Consider the following 17,379-nt stretch of genomic DNA (forward strand, 5'->3'; position numbering starts at 1 on the left):
CAAAGCCCGAACAAGTGGCCGGTGATATTTCACATGATATGTGGTACTTTTTGTGCTGTACTGACAAAGTGGGACTGAGACTCGTCTCACTGCAACAGGCTCATGCATTAAGGATGATCCTGCCAGAGAGAGAAAAAAGAAACACCAGGGGAGGGGGGGAGGGAGGGAGGGAGGGAGGGAGGCGCTGCGTTAGACAGGCGCAGCAACGACACGGCAGGTAGAGATGGGCAGCAGCAGTCTGAGGCCAGACCCAATGTATGGCAAGGCGTGCGGATGAATTATGAATTTGGGTGGATTTGGGGCAAACTGTGCTGACAGGAAAGGGGATTTCAATGAATAATTCACTCTGCAGGGGGCCTAATCATCTACCCCCCACCGGCATCACCTTGTTTCTGAGACACACCCCTCCCTTTACTACCCATTGACCCTTATACTCTCCTGCAGCCTCGCTCCTCCAATGCTTATGACTCCATTTGCCGACTCTCTTCTTTGTCTCTGCTGAAGTTCGTTTTTGTCCAGTGCCTTGACCCGACGCTTTTCAGCCTGATGATACCAGACAGCTGAACCCTGGGGGGCCGAGTCAGGGGTAGAGGGGCCCATGTACCCATTTATTTTCCTCCCCATCCTTTTTGTATCCTATCCTCTCTCTCTACACATTTTCCCAGCAGGAGCTAGTTAATATTTAAAATTCAGATGACAGGAGGCTGTGCGTAGATGTATATGTGCACATATACAAAGAGAGAGAGAGCGAGAGAGAGAGCGAGATCACGCACAAATCTATAACAGAGGCATATGTGTCAGGAAAGCTTTCAGAATTTATGTTGGCATGACTCACTAGGTCGAGACAAATTACGTAGCTACATTCATCAAGAGATCAGCTCCTCACGCGGAGCTGCAGGAGTAAAAGCCTCCTTTCTTTACGTGTTGGGTTGGCAGCAGCGGGATCAGAAGACGCCTGAATACTCTATTTGACTCCTGAGACGTGATCTTGCGTGCATCGCTCCCCTTTCTCCACCTCCACATATATTTAGCTCTGAAAGTCCTTGACAACGCCCAACATGTCTACTTAACCCCAATTGATGCTCCCCAGTGCCAAGAACCTACAATTTTACGTCGATTGCATAAAAAGGTGGAGTGAGTGCTGCAATCGGGTGAAGCAATAAGATCCTTCCAATGATATCAGCGTTAACAGCATAAAGGGTTTGCTTTAGTCGCGTTTTTTGGAAGCAGAACGCCTCACAGCAGCAAGAAGCCATGAATAATTGAAGGAGTTACAAAACTGATTTGGCTGGTTTCATACATGTTGGCAAATTTCTGCAGCCAGGCATCTTTTACTGGGAAAAATAGGAGCCCGCTTTCTGAGTGACCTTTTTCTGATGGCAGCTGTCACGTCAACCACTGATAATAGTTTTTAAAAGCACTCAGGATTCGCTATAAAGTGGTGTCCAAACCCAGCCGAGAGCAGCCATCTCCACAGTGACCTGTGACCCCCGTCCAATGGAGCAGGTAACAGGGCAGGGATTGGCTCTTTGACAGCTGCACGGTGGGAGGCCCTGAAGAAGTGAAATCAGACATCTGCTTCCCTGTGGGTGTTTCTCACCCCTGTGATGATGGAGTACCACAAGCCTCCACGCAGGACAGTTTGGATCTCTCTCCATTCTGGGTTTTCTTTATGAAACGCTCTCCACGCCCTCTCCTCTCCTCTCCTCTCCTCTCCTCTCCTCTCCTCTCCTCTCCTCTCCTCTCCTCTCCTCTCCTCTCCTCTCCTCTCCTCTCCTCTCCTCTCCTCTCCTCTCCTCTCCTCTCCTCTCCTCTCCTCTCCTCTCCTCTCCTCTCCACACACCCTTCCCAGGCCATTATAGTGTTCCTCTTTACTGCTCCTAGGCAGCATGACCGGAATAATCTTTGGCAGGGTTTGTATCTGGACCAGAGTGCACTGGCCCATAGCTTCTTATTCATCTGATAGCTATGAGGTGTGGGTCCGTCTCTTTATCTGTCTGTCTGGCTGCTTTAGTTCAAGGCTATCCAGGCATCACATGTCTGTAACTCGACGTGAGTGTGTTTTTAAGCATGTGTTTGCGACCCCGGGTGAATTAGGAATGGTGACACCGTTAATCAGCGCCTCTGCTCTGCTCCACTGGGTGTTCCTTCTCCATCTCGCTGGAGGATACACTGATACGGTAGCTTCAGCCTTGGATCACATTAGCACCAGTACTTATGCTACGACCATCCCCGGTTCATCCGTCTGCCTCTAATGGCATTTTGGAGAGGCATGTTTAAGGCCGGTAATTAGCCTCCCGTCTCCAGAGAACAACAAGCCTCTAATTGATGGGAGGACTGGAAATGATGGCGCAGAAGAAGAGGGACATAAGGAAGTGGAAGGAATTATGCATACGCACTGGACAAAGCTTGTGTTTGCATGGGATTAGAGTCAGACGTGGTCACCCTTTGTCAACCTTTCTCATCTCCTCTGATCTCCTCCTATCACCTCCTTCTTTGCTTCCCTTTTCTCATCCTTCTCCTCTTCTGCCGCTCTGTATCTCTCTTCTCCCTCCCAGTGATCTCTCTCCTCACAAGGCAGCTAAGTTTGTGCAATGGCTCATTTAATCCCGCTGTTAGCTAAAACTGCTTAATTAAGGGTTTCGCTCTGGTTTGATCTTTAATTTAATCTAATTTGTCCCTACTGATGTAGACAATTACCTCATTGTTTTGTTTCTGGCTGAGACAGTCGTCTATACATTGTTCAGAGTGATCTAGAAAGAATCTGCAGTAATTAACTGGTCAGCCATTACCCACTTCAAAATGAATGATAATCAGCCCTCTCCCTCCCCTTCTCACCCTCCACGCTTCTTCATCACCACCAGCTTCATCTCCTCTCATCTCTGACCTTCCCCCCACCCTGCAAGGTCAGCCATCACTCCATTGTGGCATTGCCAAGACCTGTTCTGGAGCCAAGCCCCTCTCAGTCAGGGCTGTTGAGCATCCAACATCTTTATTATACTTCCTTTTCTTTTGTCTCCCGTCTGCGTCTAAATCACTGCCGTAACAGTTCTTTGTGTGTGATACTGAGCTGTGTAAACAATCAGCGGGCTGTGCCACGTGGTGCCGCGTAGGAGGACAGTCTGCATGTTGAGACAGGGACCGGATCCAAATGTGCAGATGGAGAAAGGATAGACTCCTCGCAGGGGTGGTTTCCTCGCTCCCTGTGACTGATAGCATCTTTATCGCACGTTTATCACAGCGGCATCACCGAAGGACACCGCAAACTGTGTCATCTGGGTAACACGGAGCAGAACTGTCAAATTATCAAATGTGTGTTTGTGCGTCTTGGGTTATATCTGATTTGACGCTCCATCGGCCTGCCTTCGTCCGTCCGGAGCCCAGCTGGGAGGCTGTGCTGAGCTTCTTGTTGCGGCATTCTGTCCATCTGTCCTGCAGCCGGGCCCTTCCATATGGGCCACCGGTTGTGTAATTAAGGAAATGGAGTTCCTTTTTTTTTTTCTTTGTAGGGACAGGTCCTTTGATAAGCATTGTTGTCACTTTTTGTTCAGATGTGTAATTCTCAAATCCTGACTGGCATCTGAAGTCCTTGGCTAGCTGTGTGTCAGGGTCCTACCACATGGTGCAGGCTCATTTTTCTCCATTCTGACACATGGCCCCTATCTGCCCCCTCTCCCCCCTCTCCCCCCTCCCCCGACCTCCCTCCATCCCCTCTTTTCTTCTATAATCCATAGAGGTGACCGGCAGGAGGGCGTGGACCTGACATAAACAAGTGAAAAGAAGAGGCGAGACCAGAAGCACCGACGACGTTCCTGTTCACCACTGCTCCTCAAGTGTGTTTCTGTGTGCTGGAGTGAGCCTGATCTCAACTCCTCCAGTGCTAGTGTGTGTGAGCAGGTGGGCATTTCATGGGACACTGAACAATGGCTCACACGCAGAGACAGCAGGGCGGCAGCAGGGGGCAGTGGTCCCGGTGCCTCCCCCTCCTCCTCCTCCTCCCCCTCGCTGCCCAGCCTGGTCGAGCAGCCATACAAATCCCCTCCAGCTGTGAGTACACCTTCATATTGTATTATTCTGATTGTTGCTTATTGTGAAAGCCTGCGGCTAACGATCTTTCATCGTTATTAATGAGCACACACATCAGCAGAAGGAACACGTCTGAATGACGCCTCAGCGTTTATTTGCCTGAAACTCCACACTGTCTGTGGTTTCTTTGGTTAGCACATATCTCAGACGGTGTGTATAATTACTTTGAAACCGATCCCCTTATTCTCCCTTCACGAGTCCCATTATTGATCTGGTTTCCTTGGTGCGAACATACAATGAGATTGGGGAGTGATTTAATGAGCAATTGAGTTAGAAAACAAAAATACGGTAAGGTTTTTGCCTCGGTGGTTCTCCTTCCTTTCTTCCTCCTCCTCATCCTCCTCTTCAGTGCAATATGTAGGAATTAGATCCACGGATGATCTTGTGGCCCCGCAGGGAAATTGATCTTCATCTCATCTGCCGCCAGGCCTGCCCACAGAGCTGCACTGGAGGGAGAAACAGAGAGAATATTGTTTCCAGTGCAACTTCTCTTCTTCAGCGTTAAACCTAAGACTACTCATCATGAATCACAGCCCCTCAACACCTACACACATCTCAGGCCTGTGCGCACAAACCCCCGCCCCCCCAACTCACGTGCATGACCTGTACAAGCTGATGAGATGCAATAAATCTGCACATCACACCCACAAAGGGCCGAGGTGACATGGTTGGTTAGGGGAGGAAGGGGTGGGGGAAGGGAAGAATGATGATGAGGAGGAGCTGGTCAAGAATTGGGAAAGGTCAAGGTGTCGCAAACCTTTCAATTAAGTGAGCCTCTGCCACATCGATGAGACTCACCGAGACATTGATCGGGATCAATAATGGAGAAGCGTTCATATGTATGTCAAGTAGGGCTAAAAGGGTCAAAGGTCGCGCCCCATTGCACAAGACTTTACGGTGTGTTATCGTCCATGTATCATCATTGTTGTTGGATTATCAGTAAAACTCTTTACTGCGTATTTACCTCTTCAATCTGTCCCTTGTTTGTGATGATGAAAATCTTTTTCCTTCATTTCCTCTCCTCTGGTTGCTTCTTCGGACTAACAGACTACATAAGTGATCGTAAGTGCTTTTAACTTTCTTGATGTGTTTCGGTCTTAATGCACCATTTGGATGGATTATTGTAAACATTATGCCAAAGAAGTTATTTTTCCATCTGCGGTAAAGGTCCCTCTGCACTTACTAAATCTGATAATCGCCCGCAACGGCACTGTTATGAGTGTGTGTGGATGCGTGTTGCACACTCCTGCCTGTGTGAGTGTGTAGCCTGGTGGGAAGTGGGTGGAAGGAATGTGATGAGCTGCGAGGTAGCAGGGCTGTCAGGTCAGACGGGGGAAATAAAGAGGAGCCGAAGCACGAAGGTGTGGCTCCTCCGGCTCCTACTCGGCCACTGCAGACTCTCAAATTTGATTAGCTCTTTTGATTATTCTCTCACTCGCTGTTCTCCCGCTTTTCTCACTCCAGCCTCCGGTTGCTTCTTTCGTCTACTTTTGCTCTGCATGTGTCCACTTGTCGGCAGTTTCCTACAGAATGCAGATTCATCCCAGGCTGGGGATTCATCTCTTTCCCTTTAAGTCAAATGAAGCACGGCGCCAAGCGCGCTCATCAAGCAGTGACCTCCGTTCTGTCTGTGAATGTAGTTACTGTAGCCTTCCGGACAAAAGAGCTAAATTTCAGTCTATATATCGAAAAGTAGAGCATAAAAACACAGTTTGGGCCATAAACCGTGTGGTTGGATCAAATTCCCTGGCGTAATAATGCAGTCACACCCACTGCCAGCATATCAGTTTTTATGAAGCTGTTATAAAGGCTGTGGTTTATGGAGGCTTGGGGCAGCTGTGACAAAAAGAGAAACCTTTTCTGGTGGTCATTACATTTTCGCTATTTAAAATCCGTCCTTCATTTCCCCGTGGACCCTGTCTGTGCCGCCGTGTATCTCTTTTTTATATAAACTGTCCCTTTTAAATTAAACCATATCAATTTCCAACCGTTTTCCTCCTCTCCTCGGCCTACATTTCATCTCTTTCTCTGGGGATCTTTTTAAGTGATATTGACTGAATATGCTCATCGGCAGCTGTTAACCTCTGAAAATGGGAAATCTGTGATGTAACGTGCGTTTATCAAAGCTGGAATTATGACGGCGGCGTCAAATTCGGTCACAAAATGCTGCTGTGGCGTTTGTGCGGAAGGCATTGCTGTTTTTTTTAACAAGTTTATTTTTGTCTGTTTTCTCACAGTCAAGATACCGCCAGCCATCACCACACAACCAGAATCCGTCACCGTCTTTAGTGTTGAAGACCTTGTCATGAGATGCGAAGCCTCCGGCAACCCTTCACCAACGTTAGCACTCACTCACACACACACACACACACACACACACACACACACACACACACACACACACACGGCCACAGTGACCTCCCATCTGCTTGTTATTACATATTAGCATTACAAGAGAGAGCAGATTCTCACAGTTAGGAGTCACGTCTCGACCAGGGATAAATGTCAATAGGCCCTCCAGCAATCTTTCAACAGTGTCTTCGCTGCTCCGGAGTGAAAAACATCTGAGATAGTAAAGGAAAAGCTGAATATTGTAATGACACTAAGCAGGATTATCAGTTCCACTGGAGGATCTGGTGCAAATTTAGCAGTAATTCATATGTGTCCCTAAACCAATGACACATTGCAAAATCTGTGTTAAAAGCTCTTTGGAAAGCATGTGAATTATTATTCTATATATTAATTCTATAGCCATGCAAACATTGCATCTGATTTTTGTTCTCGTCAAGTTTCCATTGGACAAAAGATGGAGAGGAGTTTGACCCCAGCAGTGACCCTGAGATGAAGGTCACTGAGGAAGCAGGCTCATCTGTGTTCTACACACTCAGTAACACCATGGATACCCTGAAGCAGTACCAAGGCAAATACATCTGCTACGCCTCCAACGAGCTGGGGACGGCCGTCTCTAATGCAGCCGTACTTATGATCGACGGTAAGCTTGTGCGGATAGGTGATGAACTGGGCAACAACTGAGATGGAGTCATTACATTTTAAAGGTCAAATATTTGAGTTGCTTTACGCTGACAGACCCTTGCAGCGCATAAAAGAAGGGAACATGTGCCAGCCTCTGATAAGCTGCATGAGATCTGAAGCAATATGTCTTTTGTGGATGACAGATTCATCCTTCACACATTCCTGAAAGCCTTCCAGATCCACATTAAAAGTGAGCCGGGTTGTTTTTGTTATTGTCTTAAATGGTATTTGAACTGAGCCCGCCTTGAAACCTTTTGCTTGACTACCGGGGAGCTCATTTGTTAGCAGATGGAGATTCAAAAGGAGCCCCCCCAAACTGCCACTCAAAGCATAATTACATGCAATAACACAGTCACCCACTCACCCACACACAATCACGCACCACAGGCCCCTGGGCAAAAGTAAAGAGCACCTCTGCGCATTCATCCACCTGTGTGACTGGCACTCTCCCCAGCGACCTCCTTCCCTCAGTTTCCCTGACAACGGTTTCCCCAGAAACAATCTTGAGTTGATGTCATGTAAAGCACTCCTTAACATCCCCTCTGTGTGAGTGCGTGTGTGTGGGCAGGGGATTGGAAAAAGACAGGGCGACCTGGTCTCTTTCAAATAATTGAAGTTACGCAAATGGGGGATAAATTAGAAATTGCCCCACTGCATTGTGGGTATAAATTGACTCCTGATGTCAGCTGCCTGGAGCAGTATTAATACAGCTGCATAAATGTGTGTTTGGGTTTGTCTGGTTGGGTACATGCTGGGACTGTATCACCTCTGCATTTACAGTCCACTCATTAACTGTTGTGTGTGTTTTTGCTTCCTCCCTTCAGCTCCCCCCGTCCAGCAAAAAGAGAAAAAGGTCACCGAGAAGGCTGAGGCGGGACACAGTATTGCCCTGAGCTGTAACCCCCCGCAGAGCTCTATGCAGCCCATCATCCACTGGATGGACAACAGTGAGTGCCGTACATGTGCTCCCCTCCTTTGTCTCTGCAGCTCTTGTTGCGTTCCTTTATGTTCTCACATTTTTGCTCTTTAATCTGTCTTTTTTCTGTCTGTCACTTTTAACTTTTTCCAGGATTGCGCCACATCCGCCTAAGCGACCGAGTGATGGTGGGTAAAGACGGCAACCTGTATTTTGCCAATTTGTTAACTGAAGACAGCAGGAATGACTACACCTGCAACATCCAGTACCTGGCAACCCGCACCATCCTGGCCAAAGAGCCCATCACCCTCACTGTCAACCCCTGTGAGTTTCTCTGCTGATAAAGCACTTTTATTTGGCGTTACAGTTGGTTTTATATATTCCTCAGGTGAATGACACTCACATGCACAGTTAGAGATATCTGCTTTTCTTTGCTTTAACTCCTGAGAAACTTGGCAACAATTGCTAAATGAGCAGTTTATAGCAGCTGTAATGAATAACTAAAGAGGTGTCAGACTACATCTCTTCCTGCTAGTACGCTGAAAGAGACACCGCTGATACAGCTGTGATTAGCATCAACGTTGTAAATTCGCCAGGAGTGAAAACATTTGCAACATCAGTTACAGCAGATCATTTTATTTACTGTTCATATGTGCTTGTACGCTGCAATGACTGCACTTGAACCTTGGTCATGTGATGGTGGGTGATGGCACCTTGTGCTGACTGAAGCAGTAAAAGCCAGCAGGGGGCTCGTCACCTCCTCAGGTCAGTGGTAATGGGATGCAGCTCACACTGAGATGTGGCTGGCAGCATCTGTGGTCCAGCTAGAGGTCGCGACCATGGAGCCAGTGTTTACACGAGACCTCTCTCAGTGTGGAGGCTGCGTGTTTAATGGTGCATTCCCTCCGCTGTTCAAAACCCCACATTTGTATGTGTGATAATCTCCAAAGTGGCAGCGGCCCAGCAGCCAGAAAAACACAGGTGCACGCAGATAAAACCTCTTTACCATCTTTCTCTTTGCAGCAAATCTTGTGCCGCGGAACCGGAGGCCTCAAATGATGAGACCCACCGGAAGCCACAGCACTTACCACGCCCTCAGGGGCCAGACCCTCGAGCTCGAGTGCATCGTCCAAGGCCTGTAAGTGCCAGTGTGCTGCACATCCCATCCATCAGAAGATTTGATCTGCTCTGAGGAATCAATCATAACTGCCACTCATCCATCACCCCTTCACCCAACATTCTGCTCTCCCTCCATCCTTTTGTCTATATTTGGTGTCTCTGTTTCTGCATTTCTTCATTTTTATCCTTTCTTTTTTGTTGTTCATTCCTTTCATTCCTTATATTCCCTCTTCAGTCCAACTCCCAAAGTGTCATGGCTAAGGAAGGATGGGGAAATGTCCGAGTCACGAATCTCTAAGGACATGTTCGACCGCCGCCTGCAGTTCACTAATATCTCTGAGAGTGACGGGGGCGAGTATCAGTGTACAGCTGAGAACGACCAAGGGAGGACCTTTCACACTTATACTGTGACTGTAGAAGGTACACACACCCACACACACAAGTTCATTGGCTCACTAAGTTCATCAGATCTGAATACAAAGTACAAAATGATTGTTTTTATATTATTCTGTGTCTGATTTTTTTTTAAAACTCCACATTCAGTAATGAAATTGGGGAAAGGATTTAATGATTTCCCCATTGATCAGTAAAGACTTCTATTATATAAACTGATAGCATCTATAATTAAAGTTTCTCCTCTTGCCTATTGCCCCAGAAAGTCATTCTAGTGTATCAGCTGGGGTCCTGCTGGGCAATTATTTTGGTAATTGATGACTATATTACAACAGCCACGATGGAATGTCTGTGCTTGTTATAAAACAAAGGATCCATAACCATATAACCAAGCTATTTGTTGGAAAGTCACTTATGATCTATGTGACTTCTAGCATCTCCCTACTGGACCAACGCACCAGTCAGCCAGTTATATGCTCCAGGTGAGACGGTCAAACTGGACTGTCAAGCCGACGGTATCCCCTCTCCCACCATTACCTGGACTGTGAATGGGGTTCCCCTCTCAGGTCAGTGACAGCCTCAACCACAGCACACTCATACGCCTTCTCTACTTATGGACGATCCCACTGTTGTTTGTTTCTGTTTTTTTTTTTTTTTGCCTTTTCAGCGACTTCCTTGGAGCCCAGGCGCTCTCTGACAGAGAGCGGATCTCTGATATTAAAAGATGTCATCTTTGGAGACACTGCCATCTACCAGTGTCAGGCCTCGAATAAACACGGAACCATCCTCGCCAACACTAACGTATATGTCATAGGTGAATATCTGTTTTCTGTACGCAGCTTCTTTAACAGGAAGTGTGCAGTTGGCTCTTATTTCTCCTTCCTGTTGCGTTCCAGAGCTGCCTCCTCAGATCCTCACTGAGAATGGGAACACATACACCTTCGTTGAGGGTCAGAAAGCTCTGCTGGAGTGTGAAACCTTCGGCTCTCCTAAACCTAAAGTCACATGGTGAGACGTAGTACAGCCTAACTTCGTGACACTGCATCCTGCTATGCTGCATTGTTTCTCACTCACAAGTGCCTACAGGCTAACTTTCTAATGAGGTGTGCTTTGCGTAGGTGGCTCTTCATAGGCATAAATTAACAGCACAAATGTTGTTACATCTGGACTGTGACTGTGAATTTAAAGCCTGTGTGGCTGAATTCCAATCGGGCTCTGTATGAAGAAAACAGTGCCCAGTAAATTCATCAACACCTGCCACTAATGGTTTGTAATTTGCATTTTGGGACGTGTTTCTTTCTTAGGGAGAGCAGCAGCATCTCGCTGCTTCTAGCAGATCCCAGAGTCAACCTGCTCACCAACGGCGGTCTTGAGATCGCTAACGTCTCCCACGACGATGAGGGCATCTACACCTGCTTGGTGCAGGGCAGCAACATTTCCGTCAACGCCGAGGTCGAAGTGCTCAGTGAGTGAGGGCGTTGGTCCCCCAGCGGCTGATGTCAACTGCACCTCGTGTGGTTTGTCTCATCAGTGAATGTCTCCTTCTTCCAGACAGGACAGTGATCCTGTCACCCCCACAAGCTCTGAGGTTGCAGCCTGGAAAAACAGCAATATTCACTTGCCTGTACGTTACCGACCCCAAACTGAGCTCTCCGCTCCTTCAGTGGAGGAAAAATGACCAGAAGATCTTTGAGTCGCACAGTGATAAAAAGTAAGATACTTAAACTTCCAATAATTCCTGCCACAAACAGTGGAAATAGTTTGTTTTTTTAATCCAAACCTGTCCTAACCTGCATCATTTTCCCTCAGATACACATTTGACGGGCCAGGCCTGATCATTTCTAATGTGGAACCAGGAGATGAGGGCGTGTACACCTGCCAGATCATCACAAAATTGGATATGGTTGAAGCCAGCAGTACTCTGACTTTGTGTGGTAAGTTTTGGTTATAGAGATCTTTCAATTATACTGTAGTAAAATGCACTTGTATGAACTTCTTTTGGGTTTCGCTCTCTCCAGATCGTCCAGACCCACCTGTCCACCTTCAGGTCACCAATGCTAAACATCGGGTAGTGACCCTAAACTGGACTCCAGGAGATGACAACAATAGCCCCATCCTAGGTTTAGTACAGAGCTCACACAAACAGATATAACACACACTGCATGTCCATATCTCTGACCTTTACTTATACTTTATTTTTACTATAATGAAGCATGTTATTATCTCGGGGTAGAATATGTGGTTGAATTTGAAGACCAAGATATGAAGGAGAATGGCTGGGAGGAGCTGAAGAGGGTAGCAGCTGACAAGAAGCATGTGAACCTCCCACTGTGGCCCTACATGTCCTACCGTTTTCGGGTTATTGCCATCAACGATCAGGGCAAAAGTGACCCCAGCAAACTGTCTGACCTCTACAAAACACCAGCTGACGGTGAAATATATATATATATATATTTATTTTTAACCTCTGGTGGGTTTTTATTATCAACTTCTGTTAAAAATGCCATTTTGTCGAATTTTGCTTCACAGCTCCCGACAGTAACCCCGAAGATGTGAGGAGTGAGTCCACTGACCCAGACACTCTGGTCATCACCTGGGAGGTAACCTGATCCCTTAATGCACAACAATCCTAAAAGCTTAATAATAAAAAGAAAAACAATGACACTGAGGAGCTGACAAAACCATTCCCCTGTCTCTGCAGGAAATGGACAAACGTAACTTTAACGGTCCCGACTTTAAGTACCTGGTGATGTGGAGGAGAGTGGTGGGCAGCGGGCCTGACTGGCATGAAGAATACACAATCGCACCACCATTTATCGTCACAGATGTACAAAACTTTTCTGCCTTTGAGATAAAAGTCCAGGCTGTCAATAAGAAAGGGCTGGGACCTGAGCCAGATCCCGTCATTGGCTACTCCGGAGAAGATGGTAAAAAGAAATAAAAGCAAAGGAGTTGCTTCTAACGGGGATGTATTTAACCTCCTGTCATGTTCGGGTCAAACCTGACCGGTTTGCAACTTAAAACACTCATAAATATTGTGTTATACTTCTTTCTTATGATATCCTCCACACTATGCACTTAATCATATAAAAGTAATGATGACCAGTTTCAGTGAATTTTGAATGTTTTAATCAACCTCGTTCCACCTGTGGTGTTCCCGGTCAATAGTGACCGGTATAATGAATAAATGAATGTGTATCCACCCCATCTCACTCACTCACTCACTCACTCACTCACTCACTCACTCACTCACTCACTCACTCACTCACTCACTCACTCACTCACTCACTCACTCACTCACTCACTTCCCTACGTGACCCACACCTTCCAATCTAATCAGTGTATCATCTTCACACAGACCCCATATATATAGCTTGATCTTTGCCTTTCACTCCTTTTACTCTGAGCATAATGAGTAGGCGACTGGCCAAGCGATTCTCTGTCGAAGAGACTCTGGTCCAGTTTTTTGGACATGATGAAGAGGGCACTGAAATTGAGCCAGAGATAGAGGAGATGTCTCAGAAGTGGAAGACAACACAGATTTTGATCCAGACTTTGAGAACACTGACCAGTCAACAGATGAAGAGGGAGAGGCACCTGAAGAACAGGCACCTGAGGAGGCATTTCCTTCAGAGAATGGACACTTGCTCTGGTCTTCATCCCCCCAGGACAGTGGAAGTAGAACGAGAGTGGAAAACATTAGAAAGATGACGCCAAGGCCAACATGTCTGCAACATCTTGTGTGGTGAGGCTACAAAAAGTCTGTGGTATGCAGAGTCTGGCAGGCCTATATTCCAGGCAACTAAGGCCTTATAACAGTTCCATGTCCTTTCAAGAATTATTTAACTTGATAACAGAGCCAGACAACTGCCAGCGAAATGAAAAACTGGCTGCCATCAGGAACATTTGCAACAGGTGGGTGGAGCATCTACCACTTATGGAATAAAGATCTGGGCAGCATTATGATGCAAAGAGCAGCTATGCCTGGAATATGCAGGTATACTTGGGAAAACCCAGTACTGGAAGGGCTGAAAGAAACCAGGGCGTGTGTGTTGTGCTGGACATGACAACTGGTCTCCAAGGGCCTAATATCACATGTGACAACTTCTTCACCTGGTATGTGAGCTCTGTGCCCCTAGAGACAACAAAACAAACCTGAAATGCTGCAAATGTGGTGGCTACATTTGCAAGGCCCACTCTGACCTGTCACATGCCACTCAAGTGCATGAATTCACACACACACACACACACACACACACACACACACACACACACACACACACACACAAACTTCATGTTGCATTCAGTTTTTGGTTTTCCCATTTAGTTTTTCCATTACATGTTCATTTTGTAATATATTTTCAGTGCCTATTTGTATTTTCTCTGCCGTTATTTTATGTCTAACTCTTTAAACTAAAGATTTGGTGGTTAAAATGCTTTTTGTGCTAATTTAAGAGCAGTTAAAACAGACCGGTCAATTTTGACCGGAAACAGCGAGGGGTGGGAGGTGAATGCAACAGGAGGGTTAATTGATGTTCTGGGTCATGTTTCTCAGTTCCACTGGAGGCTCCCCTGAATTTAGGTGTTCTCTTGGAGAACAGCACAACCATCAGAGTGACTTGGGCGGCTGTAGACAAGGAGACAGTCCGAGGACACTTGCTGGGATACAAGGTACCTCCTCTGTTGTATCTTCTCATGAATGACAAACGGCTGCAGTGGGAGAGGCACTGTAGCAGCTTTCAGAGCTGCACTGCAGCATCTTATTTCTATTTAGATTTAAGTCCATTCCAATTGATCTATTTAAAGATCAAATGTTGAGATGTTGACTTGAAATGTTGAGACATAATGTTGGGATTTTGCTTATACCACAAAAAAACCTCAAATAAATGGCCACGATACAGACATGTTTGAGACGATTGTGCTCTTAATTCATGTTGTGGTTTCAGATCTACTTGACCTGGGGACACCACCGAAACAGCAGGGCCCAGGAGCCAGAGAACATAGTGATGGTGCAGACTGGGGCCAATGAGGAAAAGAAGTCGATCACTAATCTCAGACCATACTGCCACTATGACCTGGCTATTAGTGCATTTAATAGCAAGGGCGAAGGACCCCTTTCTGAGAAGACGTCATTCATGACTCCCGAAGGAGGTGAGAATGAGAATGAAAAGACAATTACAGATGCAAATGATGACAGCTGGTATGTGGGAGGAGGGGTGGATGTGTGATTGTGGCAGAGTAAACAACACTAAGCTGAAGGACAACTGAGTAGAGGTGCATTGAGAGGTTGGAAAAGTAGTGCCAGGACAGATATTTTTTGAGCAGGCGGCTGTTGGCAAATATGTGTAACAGTGCAGCAAAATGTTGTGTTTATTATCCTGTGAATAGTGAGTTCCACTCCAAGAGTGTCTTTTTATGTTTGCGTTGCTGCTAGTTCCTGGCCCTCCTATGTCCATGCAAATGACAAGTCCATCAGAGTCAGAGATTACCCTCCACTGGACCCCACCAAGCAAACCCAATGGAATCCTCTTGGGATACTCGCTGCAGTACCGAAAGAGTGAGCATGATTCCACTGTTATCCCATCAAATACCCAGCATGAGGTTTATGAATGCAGCGTCTACGCGGCTATTGATGTATCCTGATCAAACAATGTCAATCTTTAGAGAAATGTCAGAAGCATGACACCGTAATGATGCTCATCAGTCAATCACACATCACCTTACGTGGCACCAATAACCCAGAGCTAAAGATCAAGTCGTGATTGAACGTTTCTTTGGCCGCGCTCAGTGCAGAGCGATGACAACCCTCTGCAGGTGGTGGATATAGCCAGTCCCGAGATCACCCACCTGACGCTGAAGGGTCTGGATCGTCACAGCCATTACCAGTTCCTACTGATGGCACGCACAGCCGCCGGGAAAGGACTATCCATCGAAATCCTTGGTGCCACCACGCTAGAGGGATGTAAGTGAAGGGCACACAGCGGAACCCAGTGGCCCCTCCCTTTCTTTGGTCATTTTGTTTGATTTCTCTCTCCAAATGTCTCACAGTGCCTCCTGCCAACATTAGCCTGTCTGCGGAGGAAAGGTCTGTCAACCTCAGCTGGGAAGCCAGAAAGAGACACAGGACTGTTGGCTTTCAGATCCACTACTTCAGCAAAAATGGTACAAAAAGTGCATTTAGTCAGCCCTTTTAATCCACCCTGTGAGTTATGTCCCTCCACAGAATGGACAGTAAAACTGATTCCCTCCTCTTGCAGATGGTGGAAAGTGGAAGAAGACGGAGATGGTGAACTCTTCCCTGCAGTTTTTCCAACTCCAGGGACTAACCCCGGGCTCCCATTACCGCCTGCTCTTCACCTACAAGAACAACACTTTCTGGGAGACCGAAATCCAGACAAAAGGAACAAGTACTATAAGCGCTGCTCAGCCTCCATCCCTCTCTCCTTTCATCTTTCTCTACTCCCTCCTCTGGGCCTCCCACTTCTAAATATAAAGCTTGATCCTGCTGAGAGCGCCTTCCAGTTCTCAGTTTCAAAGACTTGAATTAGCAGAGAGCTGGGTTAACCGTATGAAATGATCCCTTACTTGTGTTTGGCATATTGTTCTGTATTCTCTGGATCCCGAGTGAAATGTCACTCTGACAGAATACATAACGCACGCTCTCTCTTTTGCTCTAGATTCTAATCTTTTCTTCTCTATTCTTTCTGAATAATTCTACTCTTGCTCCTCATACAAAAACCATACAGCCTTTTTTTTGCTCCCTCTGAAGGCGTGACGGAGGTGCAGCCAAGCTTTGCGACGCAGGGCTGGTTCATCGGTGTTGTGAGTGCGGTTGTGCTGCTGCTGCTCGTCCTGCTCATCCTCTGCTTCATCAAGAGAAGCAAAGGTGGAAAGTATTCAGGTAAGTGCAGGCGAACAAGACAGACGTTCACATCTTGGGAGATCTCAAGATGCTGGCAGGCTCTAAGTCAGCTTTCCGGGACTATATTTTCTGGTGTGGCGCAGCTGCTGAGTCAGAAGCCACCCGGGCTTTGAGGGTTACACAGGAGCTGTAAATTGTGATAATGAAAATTGGGCTGCAGCTGCAGAGAAAGAAGCCAAGCAGTAACAGGAAACACTGTCATCCAGATTAATATTAGCAGAAATGAGCAGGATTAAATTGCACCACATTTAAATTTCCCCCTAAACTCTCAGTGGGATGTCCACAGTGGCTCCAGCTAGATATAATTAGCCAGTTCTCGCTTCCCTCCAGATCTCACATGAAAAACAGGATGAAATAGACATTTAATAGTGCCAGTTTTTGATAGTTGACTAAAACAAACATTTATTTTGTGTGGTTAGTGAGTCAGAAATGACTTTTATCATTTTATTTTATCAAGTAAAATCTGGATGACATTCCCACCCACCTGTGCTAAATATTTATGCCAAATTACACCAAATATCCCCTTCTAGATGTGTCAGATAATCAGTCTTTTTGTGAATCCCTTCTGAAATGCTGTGATTATGCTTTCTAATACTCAAAGTAGGTGATTTTTATCCACAGTGAAAGATAAAGAAGATGGTCCAATGGACTCAGAAGCCCGACCAATGAAGGATGAAACTTTTGGAGAATACAGGTCTGTCATCTGAATGCATGTTTGCTTGATCATCATATATCTATGAATGGCTTAAATGTTGAGTGCTGACCCCCCCCCCCCCCTCAGCACTGTTTGCCTTTCCTAATCCTTTTCGGCCCTTTTCATTTCTTCTTTTCTCCCTAATGCCTTCTCCTGCTATACAGATCTCTTGAAAGGTATGCTGCGATATCCCAAACCTTTTATTTATTATCCTTT

The 17,379-nt window shown here is 46.4% G+C and overlaps 1 protein-coding gene across 3 annotated transcripts in view; it reads left to right on the top strand.

Annotated features, from left to right (window-relative positions):
- Positions 1 to 17,379, top strand: part of l1cama (L1 cell adhesion molecule, paralog a) — a 33,001-nt gene that overhangs the window by 13,328 nt on the left and 2,294 nt on the right. The window contains exons 2-28 of one of the 3 annotated variants that reach the window (XM_029833937.1): positions 3,735 to 4,047; positions 5,134 to 5,148; positions 6,324 to 6,426; positions 6,876 to 7,078; positions 7,944 to 8,066; positions 8,189 to 8,359; positions 9,059 to 9,173; positions 9,390 to 9,574; positions 9,982 to 10,113; positions 10,215 to 10,361; positions 10,444 to 10,555; positions 10,852 to 11,012; positions 11,099 to 11,258; positions 11,357 to 11,481; positions 11,566 to 11,667; positions 11,781 to 11,978; positions 12,077 to 12,147; positions 12,249 to 12,474; positions 14,103 to 14,218; positions 14,494 to 14,698; positions 14,982 to 15,104; positions 15,336 to 15,509; positions 15,596 to 15,709; positions 15,805 to 15,954; positions 16,317 to 16,448; positions 17,091 to 17,163; positions 17,328 to 17,339. In XM_029833937.1, coding sequence (XP_029689797.1) covers positions 3,924 to 4,047; positions 5,134 to 5,148; positions 6,324 to 6,426; positions 6,876 to 7,078; positions 7,944 to 8,066; positions 8,189 to 8,359; positions 9,059 to 9,173; positions 9,390 to 9,574; positions 9,982 to 10,113; positions 10,215 to 10,361; positions 10,444 to 10,555; positions 10,852 to 11,012; positions 11,099 to 11,258; positions 11,357 to 11,481; positions 11,566 to 11,667; positions 11,781 to 11,978; positions 12,077 to 12,147; positions 12,249 to 12,474; positions 14,103 to 14,218; positions 14,494 to 14,698; positions 14,982 to 15,104; positions 15,336 to 15,509; positions 15,596 to 15,709; positions 15,805 to 15,954; positions 16,317 to 16,448; positions 17,091 to 17,163; positions 17,328 to 17,339 — 3,572 coding nt within the window. In that variant the 5' untranslated portion in view covers positions 3,735 to 3,923. The remainder of the gene's footprint in view (positions 1 to 3,734; positions 4,048 to 5,133; positions 5,149 to 6,323; positions 6,427 to 6,875; positions 7,079 to 7,943; positions 8,067 to 8,188; positions 8,360 to 9,058; positions 9,174 to 9,389; positions 9,575 to 9,981; positions 10,114 to 10,214; positions 10,362 to 10,443; positions 10,556 to 10,851; positions 11,013 to 11,098; positions 11,259 to 11,356; positions 11,482 to 11,565; positions 11,668 to 11,780; positions 11,979 to 12,076; positions 12,148 to 12,248; positions 12,475 to 14,102; positions 14,219 to 14,493; positions 14,699 to 14,981; positions 15,105 to 15,335; positions 15,510 to 15,595; positions 15,710 to 15,804; positions 15,955 to 16,316; positions 16,449 to 17,090; positions 17,164 to 17,327; positions 17,340 to 17,379) is intronic. The other 2 variants (XM_029833938.1, XM_029833939.1) reach the window with 2 other exon arrangements.

This window comes from Takifugu rubripes, chromosome 3 (assembly GCF_901000725.2).
Source record: "Takifugu rubripes chromosome 3, fTakRub1.2, whole genome shotgun sequence".
Lineage (NCBI taxonomy): Eukaryota > Metazoa > Chordata > Actinopteri > Tetraodontiformes > Tetraodontidae > Takifugu > Takifugu rubripes.